The sequence below is a fragment of the Doryrhamphus excisus genome, chromosome 2 (assembly GCF_030265055.1).
Source record: "Doryrhamphus excisus isolate RoL2022-K1 chromosome 2, RoL_Dexc_1.0, whole genome shotgun sequence".
Classification (NCBI taxonomy): Eukaryota; Metazoa; Chordata; class Actinopteri; order Syngnathiformes; family Syngnathidae; genus Doryrhamphus; species Doryrhamphus excisus.
In genome coordinates this window covers 7,774,687-7,790,612 of record NC_080467.1, presented here as the reverse complement: position 1 = coordinate 7,790,612, position 15,926 = coordinate 7,774,687, and the positions used below count along the sequence as shown (strand labels likewise).

Genomic DNA, 15,926 nt, shown 5'->3' with positions numbered 1-15,926 from the left:
TGACGTTACAGATAGCGGGTATGTTATGATGTGCTGGGGTGGGGGCGGGTGGCGGTGTACATTTCATCTACTTTGGTTGTCTGCCTTCACTTATTGAATATGCTTACGTGGTAAGAGGTCAATAGCGCTGACTTTCAAGTCAGCAACCGCACATAGTACACGGTAGTTGGTATTCCTTGTAATAATATCCAGGGCAGCTTTCCTACTTTCTCACTTTCCCTGTTTTTGTCAAGCTACTGCAATTCCCAGTAATTGCCAACAATTGAATAAACAGCAGCTCGCCATAGTTAACTTTAATGCCAACTTTGGTGGCTATGACGCCGTTTAAAAAAAAAAGTAGGACGGGACTTAGGGATAATGTGGCGGGAGGAGCCGGGGCTTTTCTCTGCAGCTGAGCAAAGGTGGAGGACACACCGGCCTCTGTTTGTTCACATTCTGGCACTCTGCTGATGTTAAATGCTAGTGCTTATGTAGACAAACAAGTCATAAGTTTTGGGCACTTTTTTCAAAGTTTAAATCTTGTTCTCTCTTCATTTCTGTCAGTTTCGTTTCGATGTATTTTTGGAAGTGCTCAACTCTTGTCAGAATGGGGCAACAGCCACATTCTTAGTGATTAGTGCATGCGTCATTGAATGCATCACTTATAATGATGCCAAGGGTCTCCTGTGGGTATTTCTAGATACCCTAATTTTACTATGAAAAAATATAGCTGGAGGGCTGCACGGTGGTCGAGTGGTTCAATTCCACCCTCGGCCATCTCTGTGTGGAGTTTGCATGTTCTCCCCGTTCATGCGTGGGTTTTCTCCGATTTCCTCCCACATTCCAAAAACATGTTAGGTTAATTGGCGACTCCAAATTGTCCATAGGTATGAATGTGAGTGTGAATGGTTGTTTGTCTATATGTGCCCTGTGATTGGCTGGCTACCAGTCCAGGGTGTACCCCGCCTCTCGCCCGAAGACAGCTGGGATAGGCTCCAGCACCCCCACGACCCTTGTGAGGATAAACGGTAGGAGATGAATGAATGAATGAATGCAAAGTATAGCACAATTTAAAATATGATTGCATGACTTTCATGCCATGGTGAAGACTGGGATAGGCTCCAGCTTCCCTGTGACCTAAATTAGCGGTGTTGAAAATAAAAGAACTCTTTGTGTGGAATCAACCCCCACCCCCCACTCCCCATTCATCAAGCAGTTAGTCCTGGGTGTAGTCGGCTGGGATAGGCTCCAGCCTCATCAGAAAAGGTTAAGCTATAGTAAAAAACCAATCGGTCTGAAACTCAGACTACGCACGCCCTTGAAAGCAGCATTCATTTGTCTAGAAGTATGTTAGTCCAGTCCGGTTTGCAGCACCAGACTAGACTTTCCATACCTTCCACCCTCCTAGCAATGACTGACACGCACAAACTCAACAGCAATGAGAGGAAGACTGTGTTATTTTGACCTGTGCCTGTGATGGAAGGATGAGGCTCTGACAAGGTCAACAACCTTCAGAAGGTCTTTCATGTAGCAGTTAGTGGGTGTCCTATACCCCCACCCCTTTAGCCATGGGATACGGGGCAGCATGAGGGCCCCTGGGCCCACAAGGCCAGCCAGCCATTTCCCAGCCACCCTGAAGATAGAGACCCTGAGGTCGGGGCCAGATGTGGCAGCTGGCCCCCAGCACCCTTAGGGTCAAGGTCATGAGGAAACCCGTTCAAATTTGCCACCCACCGTCATTCTCAAGATGGAGAGATAAACAGAATCGGCCTTGGAGTGATGGAGAGTGAGGTGTGGAGAGGAAGTGGGAGGAGGAAAGAAAGATAAACGAATATAAGACGCAAACTAAACTGAAACGGGGGCTCTTGGCCTCAAAATGCCACAGGAACACAGCTCTTGACAGCTGTTTCTGATGTGAGTCCGGCCCCTGGACTTGTAAAATCATCCCATGCAGGCCTCGTTTTTCCTCTGAGGGTTCACAGGGCACTGCCCACTCGCTCTGCTGGCCCTCACATGAAGGCTAGCCCGCCGCACAAACAGCGACTATTACACAGCCTTTCAAAGGGGAAGCCTGCGTCAATGCTCATTCATGTTATTTTACAACCCCCTGCCGTCTACAAAATGGTTTATTCTCATGACTTACTGGCGGGGTTTCCTCTGAGCTCTGGGGTCAGGGTTCAAGCGTTATTTATTGTCATTGCAAACATGTGGCATGTTGGGCAACAACATTAGCAAGAAGAAATATACAGTACATATTTATTATGCTGTTTTTGTAACGTTACTAAATCTTTGCTGCGTTTATTCCAGTGCTATTAACAAAGGTCAAAGTTGGAAACAGAATTTTACTGCAGTACTAATTTTCTTCAACCCCTCGCATTAAAAGTTAAATAAAGAAAATATATTTAAATTAAATAAATAAAAAAAAGAAATAAAGAAAAGCTCCTCTGGCTGCCCTTAGTCTCCTCTCGCATAAAAACAGTTTCTTTATAGTGCAATGAATACACTACTATTCCACTATCTATTCACTTGTAGCCCTCAGTCTCCTCTTGGATAATGTGCTTTGCTTTCATGGCCAAAGTTGCAAACAGAATTTTACTGCAGTACTAATTTTCTTGCTACCCCTCGCATTAAAAGTTAAATAAAGAAAATATATTTTAATTAAATCAAGAAAAAAGAAATAATGAAAAGCTTACTTACTACATTTCTGTTGCATTTATTACAGTTCTCTTTTCTTTGCTACGAATAATATTTCCCAGCTAGCTCAGTGTCAGACTAGATTACTACTCTTTGAGCATGTACTACATTGTATACTGAGTATTGTTTAAAAAGACCACTTCAATCCTAATAAGAAAAAAGTAATGCTGGCAGCATATGCCCTTGGTCTTGTGTTTGCCTTTGCCTGACTTGGACCACATGTGTTCCTGCTTTGGCCTGAGGACGGTGGGGGGGGGGGCGTTTTGTGTACCCAAACAGCTGAAGCAGGCTGACCCCCAGAGAGGCTGGTAGACAACGTGGCAGCAATAGCAGCTGGTGCCGGTGACGCATTCCTGACGTTTTATCTGATGACGTTGGACGCCTAGAGCGATGGCTACCGATCCTGGAGTTCTCTTATGCTGTTACTGAAGGACACCGGCAACAATCTGGCCAAAATAATGAACTCTGTCTACAGGGAGCATTAGGATAGATAATCCTCTGGATGCAGCAGTGTGTTACACAAGTGGTGCGTTTTCTGGCTGTCCTCAGTCTCTTCTCGGATGAAAATAGTTTTTTTTTTTAATTGTGCAGAGAAGTAAATATAGCAGAATGTTGGTCTTTACAACTGATGCCTTCAGTGCGGCATGTTCTCCTGACAACTCAAGCATATTTGAATTTTCTGGCTGCCCTTAGTCTCCTCTTGGATAAAAAAAAATGTCCTGAGGGGATTGATGAGATCTGAGATAAATTCAAATGTCTTCCTGTCCACACAGGTGATTCCCTTCCCCATGTCCTGTGACATACGAGATGAGTGCTCCTGTCGGGATCCTAATGCTATGGAAAACAAAAGAGAAGAAGGCGTCCATTCCCTGGGGTGACCGAACCCACAAAAGGAGGATGGGAACCCTTTTCAACATCCCAAAACACCTTTACTCCAACACCACACAGCCTGAGTGGCCGAGGCCGACCCCCTCCATTTTCATCCTCCAGTTTCCTGCACATGCTGCTTTGAACAGGTATACCTCTCCATCCTCGCTTACACCCCAAAACCAGCCGGAATGATCGGGAAAGGACAAGTGGACTCCATGGAAAACATCATTTATATAAGGGTCATCATTCTTCGTCATCAAACGTATAACCAGAAAGATTTTCTTTTGCTAGAGAATTAAAAAAAAACAAAATATATCAACAGAGACAATAGGCTGTAGCATGCCTTTTGACCAGTATGTACTTTAGTGTCCTTCATGGTTGAAGCAATTCCAAATGTTTCTGTAGGAGGGGGTTTGGTTGTTGGATCAATAATTCCAGATAGAAAGGAAATGAAGACACATGTTTCTCAGACACTTTTGAAGGCATGAGGTTTGGCACAAACGGTTCTGTATCTTTTTAATTTTACTCAACAACAACTAAAAAAAAAGTGTTTCTTCATCGGCACATCAGAAAACCGCTTGGTGGGTGGGGGAAGGGGGGGCGATATGCTTCTATTTCTCATCGACACTCCATAGATTCCACACAAAAGCAAACATGGAATCAACAAATAGGGGCAGAAAACTGTCGGAGTAATTACCATCCCGGGAACCGCAGAAACAATATTCCCATGGAGTTAGTTTTTTTATTTCATTTAGAAAGAAAACACAGAATGCGTAATGAAAACAACGCCTGCTACTGTGTCGCCAAGATTCTGCACTTTAGCTTTTGTCTTCGGTCAGTCACATTTTCACGCGGGATTTAAAACAAAAACAAAAAAGAAAACTCATTCATTCATTTTTTACCGCTTATCCTCACGAAGGTCGCGGGGCAGGGGTGCTGGAGCCTATCCCAGCTGTCTGAAATTAGGGCGAGAGGCGGGGTACACCCTGGACTGGCCAATCACAGGGCACATATAGACAAACAACCATTCACACTCACATTCATACCTATGAACAATTCAATTCAATTTTGGAATGTGGGAGGAAACCGGAGTACCCGGAGAAAACCCACGCATGCACGGGGAGAACATGCAAACTCCACACAGAGATGCCTGAGGGTGGAATCGAACTCGGGTCGGGCACACGACCAAACTGTAACACCTTATTTTGTGTTTGGTCGAGTCTTAGTCTCCTCGGCAGTAAATACCGAAGACCCTTTTTCTCCACTTAGGACTGAAGCGTTCAATGCAGCGTGTATTTTTGTTTTACAATTTTACCGCGGTACCAACTTTCTGTACTTTTAACTGGAAGTCAAATCAGCTCCGTTGGGAATGTAAGCGTTATGATTGCGTAGCGGCGTTTAGACGTACAGTACAAGGGCTGGTTATTCACGTCATCACGCTTCCATGGACACGGTTGTGCACGTAACAAAATGGCCACCATGTTAAGTGCACTTGTCCCATCTACACATAGCGGTTCTTGTGTGTCTTTCCCCACCAATCAAGTCCCGCACCCACACCCCCCCACTACAAACACACTGCTGCTGCTTGGCTTACCAGGCCCCCCCCAAATGTTGCTGCTCTGCCGCATCCGTGGTTACAGTCAGCGTGACTTTTTATTGGACTGGCAAAAGGCTGCTATAAGCGTTCCATGCCATCCTCATGTGTGTCGGGAATCGTCATACGCAATGAAGGTATTATTCCCAACCCCCAAAACAACATACAAATGTAAATAATTTCCGCTGTCTTTTCAGGTTTGTCTTTTCTTGACCAAATGTCATATTCAATTAGTTGTTTGTGTAAATGACCTCAGTTACTGCACTTTTTGTTTTAGTTGCTAAATCTTCCAAAAAAGTGTCTGCTAGAAGAAGCTGCTATTGTCGGATTGGTGATGCCAGACTAACTGTATTATATCCGTCCTTCCTACTACCTGTGTTGCCGCTTTAAGACCATTGCTTACATCACTGCGCTGGTTTTAGGAACCTCAACTTTAACTCCTAATGTATTTCTACCATGAACAATATGACAGGTGGAGGCGTTAGCGTATACAGTGGAACTTCCAAGGCTGCCATTTTTTTATGTTTCAATTTTTTACATAACAATGAAAATTAAAATAATGTGTTCCAGTGCCAAACTTCTACCATCTAAACTTTTTTTTAAAAAAGGAGAAAACTGCAGTAATACCGGCGCCGTACCGAAAGAACAAGATGGCGGATATGAACGGCTGAAATGAGTTTCCTCCATAAGGTGGCTGGCCTCACCCTAAGAGACAGGGCGAGGAGTTCAGTCATCCAGGAGGGGCTCGGAGTAAAGCCTCAGAGCCAGACAACTCCTTGGTGAGGGGCTCGCTCGGGTGGGAGAAGGCCCCCGGGGCAGACCTAGGACACGCTGGAGGGATTATGTCTCCCACCTTGGAGTCCTCCTGGTGGAATTGGAGGAGGTGGCCGGGGACCGGGAAGTCTACTCAGACCCCCGCCCCCGTGACCCGCATAAGCGTAGAAAAATGGATGGATGGGGAAAACTGTGCTTATGGCGTATTTTTCCTTAATTTTTCAAGAACTAAAAACTGTACAACTTTAGATACATTAGACTTTGGAGGTTCCACTGTATTTTTGATATTTTAATATCTTTAATATCATCTGGCTCGACTGTAAATTTTTTTTGTTTGTCTTGTTTGGCCCTAATTTTTGAAGGTACACAAATGGTAAACAGAAGGAAAACCTAAATGAAGAAAAAGCAAATTCAATCTTCTAAACCTTGTTGTTAGAAATATGAAATATGTAATATACGGCTGCTTTACATACAACTATAACCGGTGGGGGGCCGGGGGGGGTGATCATTTCAAGAAAGTTATATACTTTATTCATATCTGAGAGAAATCCACGTGGTTTTTAAATCATAGAACTTTCTATAGCCTGTACCATAAACTTCAATATACTGAAGTTTTTTTTTTTTGGGGGGGGGGGGGGGGGGCATTTTTTAAGCCATACATGCAAAAGAAGGAACATCACCTCGATACTGTTGTTATCACAGGATCCCTCGCTGTACCTCATGCCTGTAATGTTTGCTGCTTCAACATATTCATATATATATATATATATATATATATATATATATATATATATATATATATATATATATATATATATATATATATATATATATATATATATATATATATATATATATATATATATATAATAGTTTTTTTGCTTCTCATAACAATGATGTACATAGTAGAACTATTTATTGAGAGTGTTATCTTTTTTAAGTTATATTTAATGTCCATGTAAGTTATTTTTTACTTATTGTTCATTCTCCTGTTGGTCGCTATCCCTCAAAAAAAACAAACAAAAAAAAACGAAATCATTGGCTGTTAGGGAAGAGTCTTCACGTGTGTAAATCCTTCTCCCGTCAAAACCAGAATGTATGTTTTTCTTTTGTTTGCCTGTTATTTTTTATTAACAGCAATATATATATACATATATATACATATATATATATATATATATATTAGAGATAGAGATAGAGAAAACAAAACAAAGAAAACAATGGAGATGGAGGACTCCAGTTACCAGGGGTTATCACAGTGTGAGGCAAGCCAATGGACTTCCGGGGAAGCGAAAATCGAATTTTTTTGATTGGAAAAAATGAACAGATTTGGGTAAAAAGACAGCGAAAAAGGAGTACTTTGACTTGTCCCAGCCTTGCCACTATTGGGCCCCCAGTACACGGTTGGTCGGGTGTGAGTAGAAAATAAAAAAAATGCTCTGGAAAAAGAGTGTTTTGGAGGCAAGGGGTGGCCTCAACTGTATTATATTCGCTGAATGGGGGGGCTCCGATTCTCGGATAATCGGAGTGATTATTGGACACTTTTGTACCCTCCTTCAAAAGCATGTTTCAAGAACTTGAGGCCCCCCCTCCCCCCTCGGGCAAAGGTACTTTGCAGGTGTTTTTCCCTGGCCTGTGCCACGATTCAGCCAGGAATAAACAGACTGGAGTGAACAGAAAACGCCAGAAAATGTGTGGTTCGGGGCATGGGGGACGGGGGGACCGGGGGGCGGGCCTTCACCTGTAGTGTATTCTCTGAATGGTGTTCGGGGTCTCACCTTGCAACACTTTGAAGACCCCTAGTTATTATTGGACTCCAAGAGGCCACCGCCCCCAGTGCCAGCTACCATAAAGTACAGAGAGCGCGCCCCCACATCGTGGTGCTTTTTCTGGCCTGAGCCGCTATTTGGCCAGGTGTGAAGATGTGTACTCACAGGGGCCGGACCCCGCGGGGGCCCCAGGGGCGGCGGTAGGCAACACGACACGTAGCAAGGGCCAATGAGTCAGACTTTCTCCCATACGAGGGGACGGCCGCCACCCTCTCTGGGACTCCCGCCGCCCATCCTCTCCCTCCCCCGCTCACTCCTTGACACACTGCCTCATCTGTCACTGTCAGCTCGGCGGGTACAGGGCGGCCAGTGTAAGTCCAGGGGAAGTTTGGGCGGCTTAAAGGTGCGTTTGAAGCCAGGCTTGAAGGAACACACTCCTCCTGGGCCAAGAGTCCTGGCTTATCACATACGCTCGGCCATGACAGGCTTTCATATCCTTCCATAGATTTTTTTTTTTACAGTTGACACTTTGTTTCTAATTTGCATGTCTAAAAAATGAAGTGTTTGAAGCCCCTCTGTGGAGAAAAATATGTGCCATTTTCATTTTTTGTGTATTATAACACATGAAGTACCTCTCACGGGGCTCTCGGCTTATCCCTCCATTCATATTTTTGTTGTTTGTTTTTTTTTTCAAAAATATACAGTGTATTTGCATATTCCGTGGATATCTAGTGGTATTACTGCAATGTTTCGTACCCGATTGCTCAACAAATATATTTTAAGATGTAAATAGTAATATTATATGATGATTGTATTTGCAGAAACAAATGTACTAACTGTTTGGGAGTAGCTCTCGGATCGATTTTTATCCTAACTATTATACAAAGAGATGTTATTGTATATTGTGTCAAAGTATCGCCCGCAGAAATACCGAGAAAAAGCAGAAAAAAGAAGAAGATGCTTTGCCACGCCCACTCACTCGTCATCAGCATATATTTCTTCATACTGTTTTTTTTTTTTTCCCAACATCGCTTACATACAGTAAGTCGTATTTATTATTTCTTGATCCTTTCTGGGTCGAAGCGGAACCTCATTAGCAACTTTTTATTCTGCATTGTTTCTGCCCCCCCTTCCTCCCCCATTTTGGACTGGATGAGTCATAATTTGCCTTTGGGTCTCCTGAGAACTTCACTGTAAAGGACGCCGTCTGTTGTCTCTCTGATGGCGTCCTCGCTCTTCTTGGTTCTTTTTACAGTATGCACTTTTTCAGGCACATATACAACCAGTTGGACTTTTTTTTTTTTCATTCCGTGTTTGTCTCGTTTCTCACAGTTGCAATTATATATATTTTTTGGTGCTCTGCTACATGGCAAAATCATGTCGGATCTGTACTATATTTTCATAAGGAAAGAGTCATAAAGATGAGTATCATGTTCATTTTTTGCTGTCATTTATTGTGTAGAAATAAAACACTGGTTAAAGTGAGTGGGCGTTGAAGGAGTGTGATTATATCGATGGAATGCTTTCATTTCATGACATCACTTTCTACATTATTGTTTCCGACCGCATAATAAAGGTAAGTACTCTGAACCTGTCACGGATATATAATATTTATTTAGCGTATTAACAACTGTCATAAGTTGTGGTTGTGGTTGTCATAAGGTATCTACGCGAACAGCTAGCATGCTAACAAAAAAGTCCCCAAAACCACCAAGTCGGTCTCAAACGTCGAGTATATGTGGATTTTTTTTTTAAATTCTGTCTGCCTATGCAATTATATTTTACAATTATATTATATTATTATTTTACATTATATTTTATATATTTTATAATTACAACTATTGTCTAAGTGCGTAACCACGCATAAGTACATGCTTGACATTTTTACTTGAACATTATAACCTTATAAACTGTAAATTCATCCTTTAATTGGCTGTAGTGCAAAATATGTAAAATATATATTTAATGACAAAAGAGAGTAATTCAGCATTATTTAGTGTTACCATTCAACTTGTGAATGGGATGCGCAGAAGTTGATGACGCTAGGCTCGTCATTATTGCCGAAAAGCACGACGATTATTATATATATTATAATACATATAATATATATTATTTTTATATATTTTATATTATATATATATATATATATATATATAATTATATTTTATATATTATATATATATTATATAGACTATTATTTTGAGTTTTTTGTTTCAAATATTTTATAATCTTAAATTTATATAATAAATTGGTTATCTTTTACATTAATTTTAGATGACACTAACGACAAATATAGTCAAACTTTTTTTGCAATATATATGTATATATAATTATATATATATATATATATATTATATAGTCTATTATTTTGAGTTCTTTGTTTCAAATATTTTATAATCTTAAATTTATATAATAAATTGGTTATCTTTTACGTTAATTTCAGACGACACTAACGACAAATATAGTTTTTTTGCATGATTGGGTTACCAACAAAAATTTTCCACTCAAATATTTGCTCATTCTTCCTCCATCCTTCGTCTTGGTTATCTTACATTAGCAAACGTAACGCGTAGCAAACTGCCTTTATATAGTGACTTGTGGTATAAATAAGGATGAATAGAGATGATACAGCATTGCGCGTGCATTCAGCCATCTTGGATCACACGCCCAACACCGAACTCTACCATACTTTCCACCATACCACGGTGAAGAAAGAAGAAATGAAGGAGGCCGATGTCCTCAAAGATGTTAAGAAACAGACATCACTAAAGCTTGAAGGTGTTGAGAAGTCGCCATTGATGAGGATCCGCTCCTCGCCATCTTCCCAGGAAGCGTCTTCAATAAAGGTAAATGGAATACTCATGGAAAATTGCACTTTTGGGGAAGTTTTGAGACATGAGCACACATCTGCTGTCTTCTGTCTTTTCCCAAGTTATACAGTAGAGACAGTAGAGACAGCCCATTGGACAAAGACTCCATCGGACACGAGCTTGCGGATTACTATGCCACTGCGGGCAAATTGACTACACACAATTTCACACAATTGACTAATGGGTTTGAACTCCATCAAGAGGTGAGGTGAGCTATTGCTGGTGTGGTTCTGTGTTTTTAAAAAGCGTACATTAAAAATGTGATGTCGGGGGGGGCATCACGTCCATCCGGCTGTAACAGGTAAACAAGCTTATGAAAGGAGCGTTATATAAGCCGCTCATGTAAACACCATAATTGAATCTTATTGAGCAGCGGGCTCAGTCGTCGCGCTACTATTACTGCTGCCGTTCATGTAAACATCGGCCGAAAGAGTGCTGAACTCATGAAATTCCGAATTTGCGTGTGGTTCCGACAATATCGCAGATACGTTGGCATGGAAATAGGAGTTGTTATTCTTGGCACGCCTCTGACGTCCGTGGTCCTAATTTGTGAGAATGAACATCAAGCTACTGATTTTTGAAAGTGCCCTTAATGTTGCATGACTGGAAAGAAACGAGATCGGAGCTTAAAGTGAGCTTAAAGGAATAGCTGGTGGAGGGGAGGTGGAAAAAGAAAACGCTTCCCAGCAGCTCCCACGCAGGGAGGCACCTTTGCCTAATCATATGAATTACAGCGGAATTCATGGGAGAAAGATGTCTGCGAGCATCGAACGTGTCAGCTTCTTATCCGTGTATTGATCATCAAAACTTCTTCATGCACAACACGAGACACGTGCTGTATATCAGTTGATCAATATCATGTCTGATTCGTTAACCTCTTACCCGATTCGGCATATTATTCTTATTTAGATTAAGAGCGACACAACCGACGAGTCAGCTTAATAACGCTTGCAGTTGATAGCTGGGCTTCAACCAGGAGGGAGGTTTGGGCCACAAAAGTTTCAAGTGCCAGGAAGGGTCGCTATTATGTTCAAATATCTTGCTTTGATTGGAGTTCCTGATGAAAAGTGGAAGATATGCGACTGCCACGTTGAAGGTGTCGCCAATGAACCTGAGGATGCTTACAAAGTGGCAGGAAGCCGGAGTACCCGCAGGAAAAAACACTCACACAAACTCCACATTATGACCAGTTGGGGTTTCTCATCAGGGGTACAGTCATGGGGATATGAGGGTTCCATCCATCCATCCATTTTGTATGCAGCTTAACCCCACTAGGGTTGCGGGTATGCTGAAAAAAACGGCATACTAACCCCTTACGTTTTTTTCAAAAATCACAAAATTTAAAACTGGCATTTTATTCCCTTTTTGGGTGCTTCTGGTGCCCCTGTTGAGTGTGTGCGAGGTTTCCGCTGTTTTTTTGACCAGAAAGGTGCATTTTCAACAAGTTGAAAAAATTGAAAAAAACGATATACTAACCCCTTACGTTTTTTTCAAAAATCAACACCCTCAAACTTTGGCATTTTATGCGTTTTTTGGGTGCTTCTAGGTCCCCTGTTGAGTGTGTGTGAGGTTTCCGCTGTTTTTTTTTTTTTTTTACCAGAAAGGTGCATTTTCAGCAAGTTGAAAAAATTGAAAAAAACGACATACTAAACCCTTACGTTTTTTTCAAAAATCACAAAATTTAAAACTGGCATTTTATTCCCTTTTTGGGTGCTTCTGGGCCCCCTGTTGAGTGTGTGTGAAGTTTCCGCTGTTTTTTTTTTTTTTTTTTACCAGAAAAGTGCATTTTCAGCAAGTTGAAAAAATTGAAAAAACAACATACTAACCCCTTACTTTTTTTAAAAAAATGAACACCCTCAAACTTTGGCATTTTATGCGTTTTTTGGGTTATTCTGGGCCCCCTGTTGAGTGTGTGTGAGGTTTCCGCTGTTTTTTTGACCAGAAAAGTGCATTTTCAGCAAGTTGAAAAAATTGAAAAAAACGACATACTAACCCCTTACGTTTTTTTCAAAAATCACAAAATTTAAAACTGGCATTTTATTCCCTTTTTGGGTGCTTCTGGTGCCCCTGTTGAGTGTGTGCGAGGTTTCCGCTGTTTATTTGACCAGAAAGGTGCATTTTCAGCAAGTTGAAAAAATAAAAAAAAAAACGACATACTAACCCCTTACATTTTTTTCAAAAATCAACACCCTCAAACTTTGGCATTTTATGCGTTTTTTGGGTGCTTCTGGGCCCCCTGTTGAGTGTGTGTGAGGTTTCCGCTGTTTTTTTTTTTACCAGAAAGGTGCATTTTCAGCAAGTTGAAAAAATTGAAAAAAACGACATACTAACCCCTTACGTTTTTTTCAAATATCACAAAATTTAAAACTGGCATTTTATTCCCTTTTTGGGTGCTTCTGGGCCCCCTGTTGAGTGTGTGTGAAGTTTCCGCTGTTTTTTTTTTTTTTTACCAGAAAAGTGCATTTTCAGCAAGTTGAAAAAATTGAAAAAACGACATACTAACCCCTTATTTTTTTTCAAAAAATCAACACCCTCAAACTTTGGCATTTTATGCGTTTTTTGGGTGCTTCTAGGCCCCCTGTTGAGTGTGTGTGAGGTTTCCGCTGTTTTTTTGACCAGAAAAGTGCATTTTCAGCAAGTTGAAAAATTGAAAAAAACGACATACTAACCCCTTACGTTTTTTTCAAAAATCACAAAATTTAAAACTGGCATTTTATTCCCTTTTTGGGTGCTTCTGGGCCCCCTGTTGAGTGTGTGTGAAGTTTCCGCTGTTTTTTTTTTTTTTTTACCAGAAAAGTGCATTTTCAGCAAGTTGAAAAAATTGAAAAAACGACATACTAACCCCTTACTTTTTTTCAAAAAATCAACACCCTCAAACTTTGGCATTTTATGCGTTTTTTGGGTGCTTCTAGGCCCCCTGTTGAGTGTGTGTGAGGTTTCCGCTGTTTTTTTGACCAGAAAAGTGCATTTTCAGCAAGTTGAAAAATTGAAAAAAACGACATACTAACCCCTTACGTTTTTTTCAAAAATCACAAAATTTAAAACTGGCATTTTATTCCCTTTTTGGGTGCTTCTGGGCCCCCTGTTGAGTGTGTGTGAAGTTTCCGCTGTTTTTTTTTTTTTTTACCAGAAAAGTGCATTTTCAGCAAGTTGAAAAAATTGAAAAAACGACATACTAACCCCTTACTTTTTTTCAAAAAATCAACACCCTCAAACTTTGGCATTTTATGCGTTTTTTGGGTGCTTCTAGGCCCCCTGTTGAGTGTGTGTGAGGTTTCCGCTGTTTTTTTGACCAGAAAAGTGCATTTTCAGCAAGTTGAAAAATTGAAAAAAACGACATACTAACCCCTTACGTTTTTTTCAAAAATCACAAAATTTAAAACTGGCATTTTATTCCCTTTTTGGGTGCTTCTGGTGCCCCTGTTGAGTGTGTGCGAGGTTTCCGCTGTTTTTTTTGACCAGAAAGGTGCATTTTCAGCAAGTTGAAAAAATTAAAAAAAACGACATACTAACCCCTTACGTTTTTTTCAAAAATCAACACCCTCAAACTTTGGCATTTTATGCGTTTTTTGGGTTATTCTGGGCCCCCTGTTGAGTGTGTGTGAGGTTTCCGCTGTTTTTTTGACCAGAAAGTTGCATTTTCAGCAAGTTGAAAAAAAAAACAAAAAACGACATACCTTACGTTTTTTTCAAAAATCACAAAATTTAAAACTGGCATTTTATTCCCTTTTTGGGTGCTTCTGGTACCCCTGTTGAGTGTGTGTGACGTTTCCGCTGTTTTTTTGACCAGAAAGGTGCATTTTCAGCAAGTTGAAAAAATTTAAAAAAACAACATACTAACCCCTTACGTTTTTTTCAAAAATCAACACCCTCAAACTTTGGCATTTTATGCGTTTTTTGGGTTATTCTGGGCCCCCTGTTGAGTGTGTGTGAGGTTTCCGCTGTTTTTTTGACCAGAAAGTTGCATTTTCAGCAAGTTGAAAAAATAAAAAAAAACGACATACTAACCCCTTACGTTTTTTTCAAAAATCACAAAATTTAAAACTGGCATTTTATTCCCTTTTTGGGTGCTTCTGGTGCCCCTGTTGAGTGTGTGTGAGGTTTCTGCAGTTTTTTTGACCAGAAAGGTGCATTTTCAGCAAGTTGGAAAAATTGAAAAAAACGACATACTAACCCCTTACGTTTTTTTCAAAAATCACAAAATTTAAAACTGGCATTTTATTCCCTTTTTGGGTGCTTCTGTTGCCCCTGTTGAGTGTGTGCGAGGTTTCCGCTGTTTTTTTGACCAGAAAGGTGCATTTTCAGCAAGTTGAAAAAATAAAAAAAAACGACATACTAACCCCTTACGTTTTTTTCAAAAATCACAAAATTTAAAACTGGCATTTCATTCCCTTTTTGGGTGCTTCTGGTGCCCCTGTTGAGTGTGTGTGTGAGGTTTCTGCTGTTTTTTTGACCAGAAAGGTGCATTTTCAGCAAGTTGAAAAAATTAAAAAAAACGACATACTAACCCCTTACGTTTTTTTCAAAAATCAATACCCTCAAACTTTGGCATTTTATGCATTTTTTGGGTTATTCTGGGCCCCCTGTTGAGTGTGTGTGAGGTTTCCGCTGTTTTTTTTTTTTTTACCAGAAAGGTGCATTTTCAGCAAAATGAAAAAATTGAAAAAAACGACATACTAACCCCTTACGTTTTTTTCAAAAATCACAAAAATTAAAACTGGCATTTTATTCCCTTTTTGGGTGCTTCTGGGCCCCCTGTTGAGTGTGTGTGAAGTTTCCGCTGTTTTTTTTTTTTTTACCAGAAAAGTGCATTTTCAGCAAGTTGAAAAAATTGAAAAAACGACATACTAACCCCTTACTTTTTTTCAAAAAATCAACACCCTCAAACTTTGGCATTTTATGCGTTTTTTGGGTGCTTCTAGGCCCCCTGTTGAGTGTGTGTGAGGTTTCCGCTGTTTTTTTGACCAGAAAAGTGCATTTTCAGCAAGTTGAAAAATTGAAAAAAACGACATACTAACCCCTTACGTTTTTTTCAAAAATCACAAAATTTAAAACTGGCATTTTATTCCCTTTTTGGGTGCTTCTGGTGCCCCTGTTGAGTGTGTGCGAGGTTTCCGCTGTTTTTTTGACCAGAAAGGTGCATTTTCAGCAAGTTGAAAAAATTTAAAAAAACGACATACTAACCCCTTACGTTTTTTTCAAAAATCAACACCCTCAAACTTTGGCATTTTATGCGTTTTTTGGGTTATTCTGGGCCCCCTGTTGAGTGTGTGTGAGGTTTCCGCTGTTTTTTTGACCAGAAAGTTGCATTTTCAGCAAGTTAAAAAAATTAAAAAAAATGACATACTAACCCCTTACGTTTTTTTCAAAAATCAC

The 15,926-nt window shown here is 40.4% G+C and overlaps 1 protein-coding gene across 2 annotated transcripts in view; it reads left to right on the top strand.

The window, feature by feature from the left end:
• pappaa (pregnancy-associated plasma protein A, pappalysin 1a) overlaps positions 1 to 6,496 on the top strand; it is a 91,238-nt gene extending 84,742 nt beyond the window's left edge. For both annotated transcript variants that reach the window (XM_058065038.1, XM_058065037.1), the window contains exon 22: positions 3,447 to 6,496. In XM_058065038.1, the coding sequence (XP_057921021.1) occupies positions 3,447 to 3,551 (105 nt within the window). In that variant the 3' untranslated portion in view covers positions 3,552 to 6,496. The remainder of the gene's footprint in view (positions 1 to 3,446) is intronic.
• Positions 6,497 to 15,926: the final 9,430 nt, after the last annotated feature.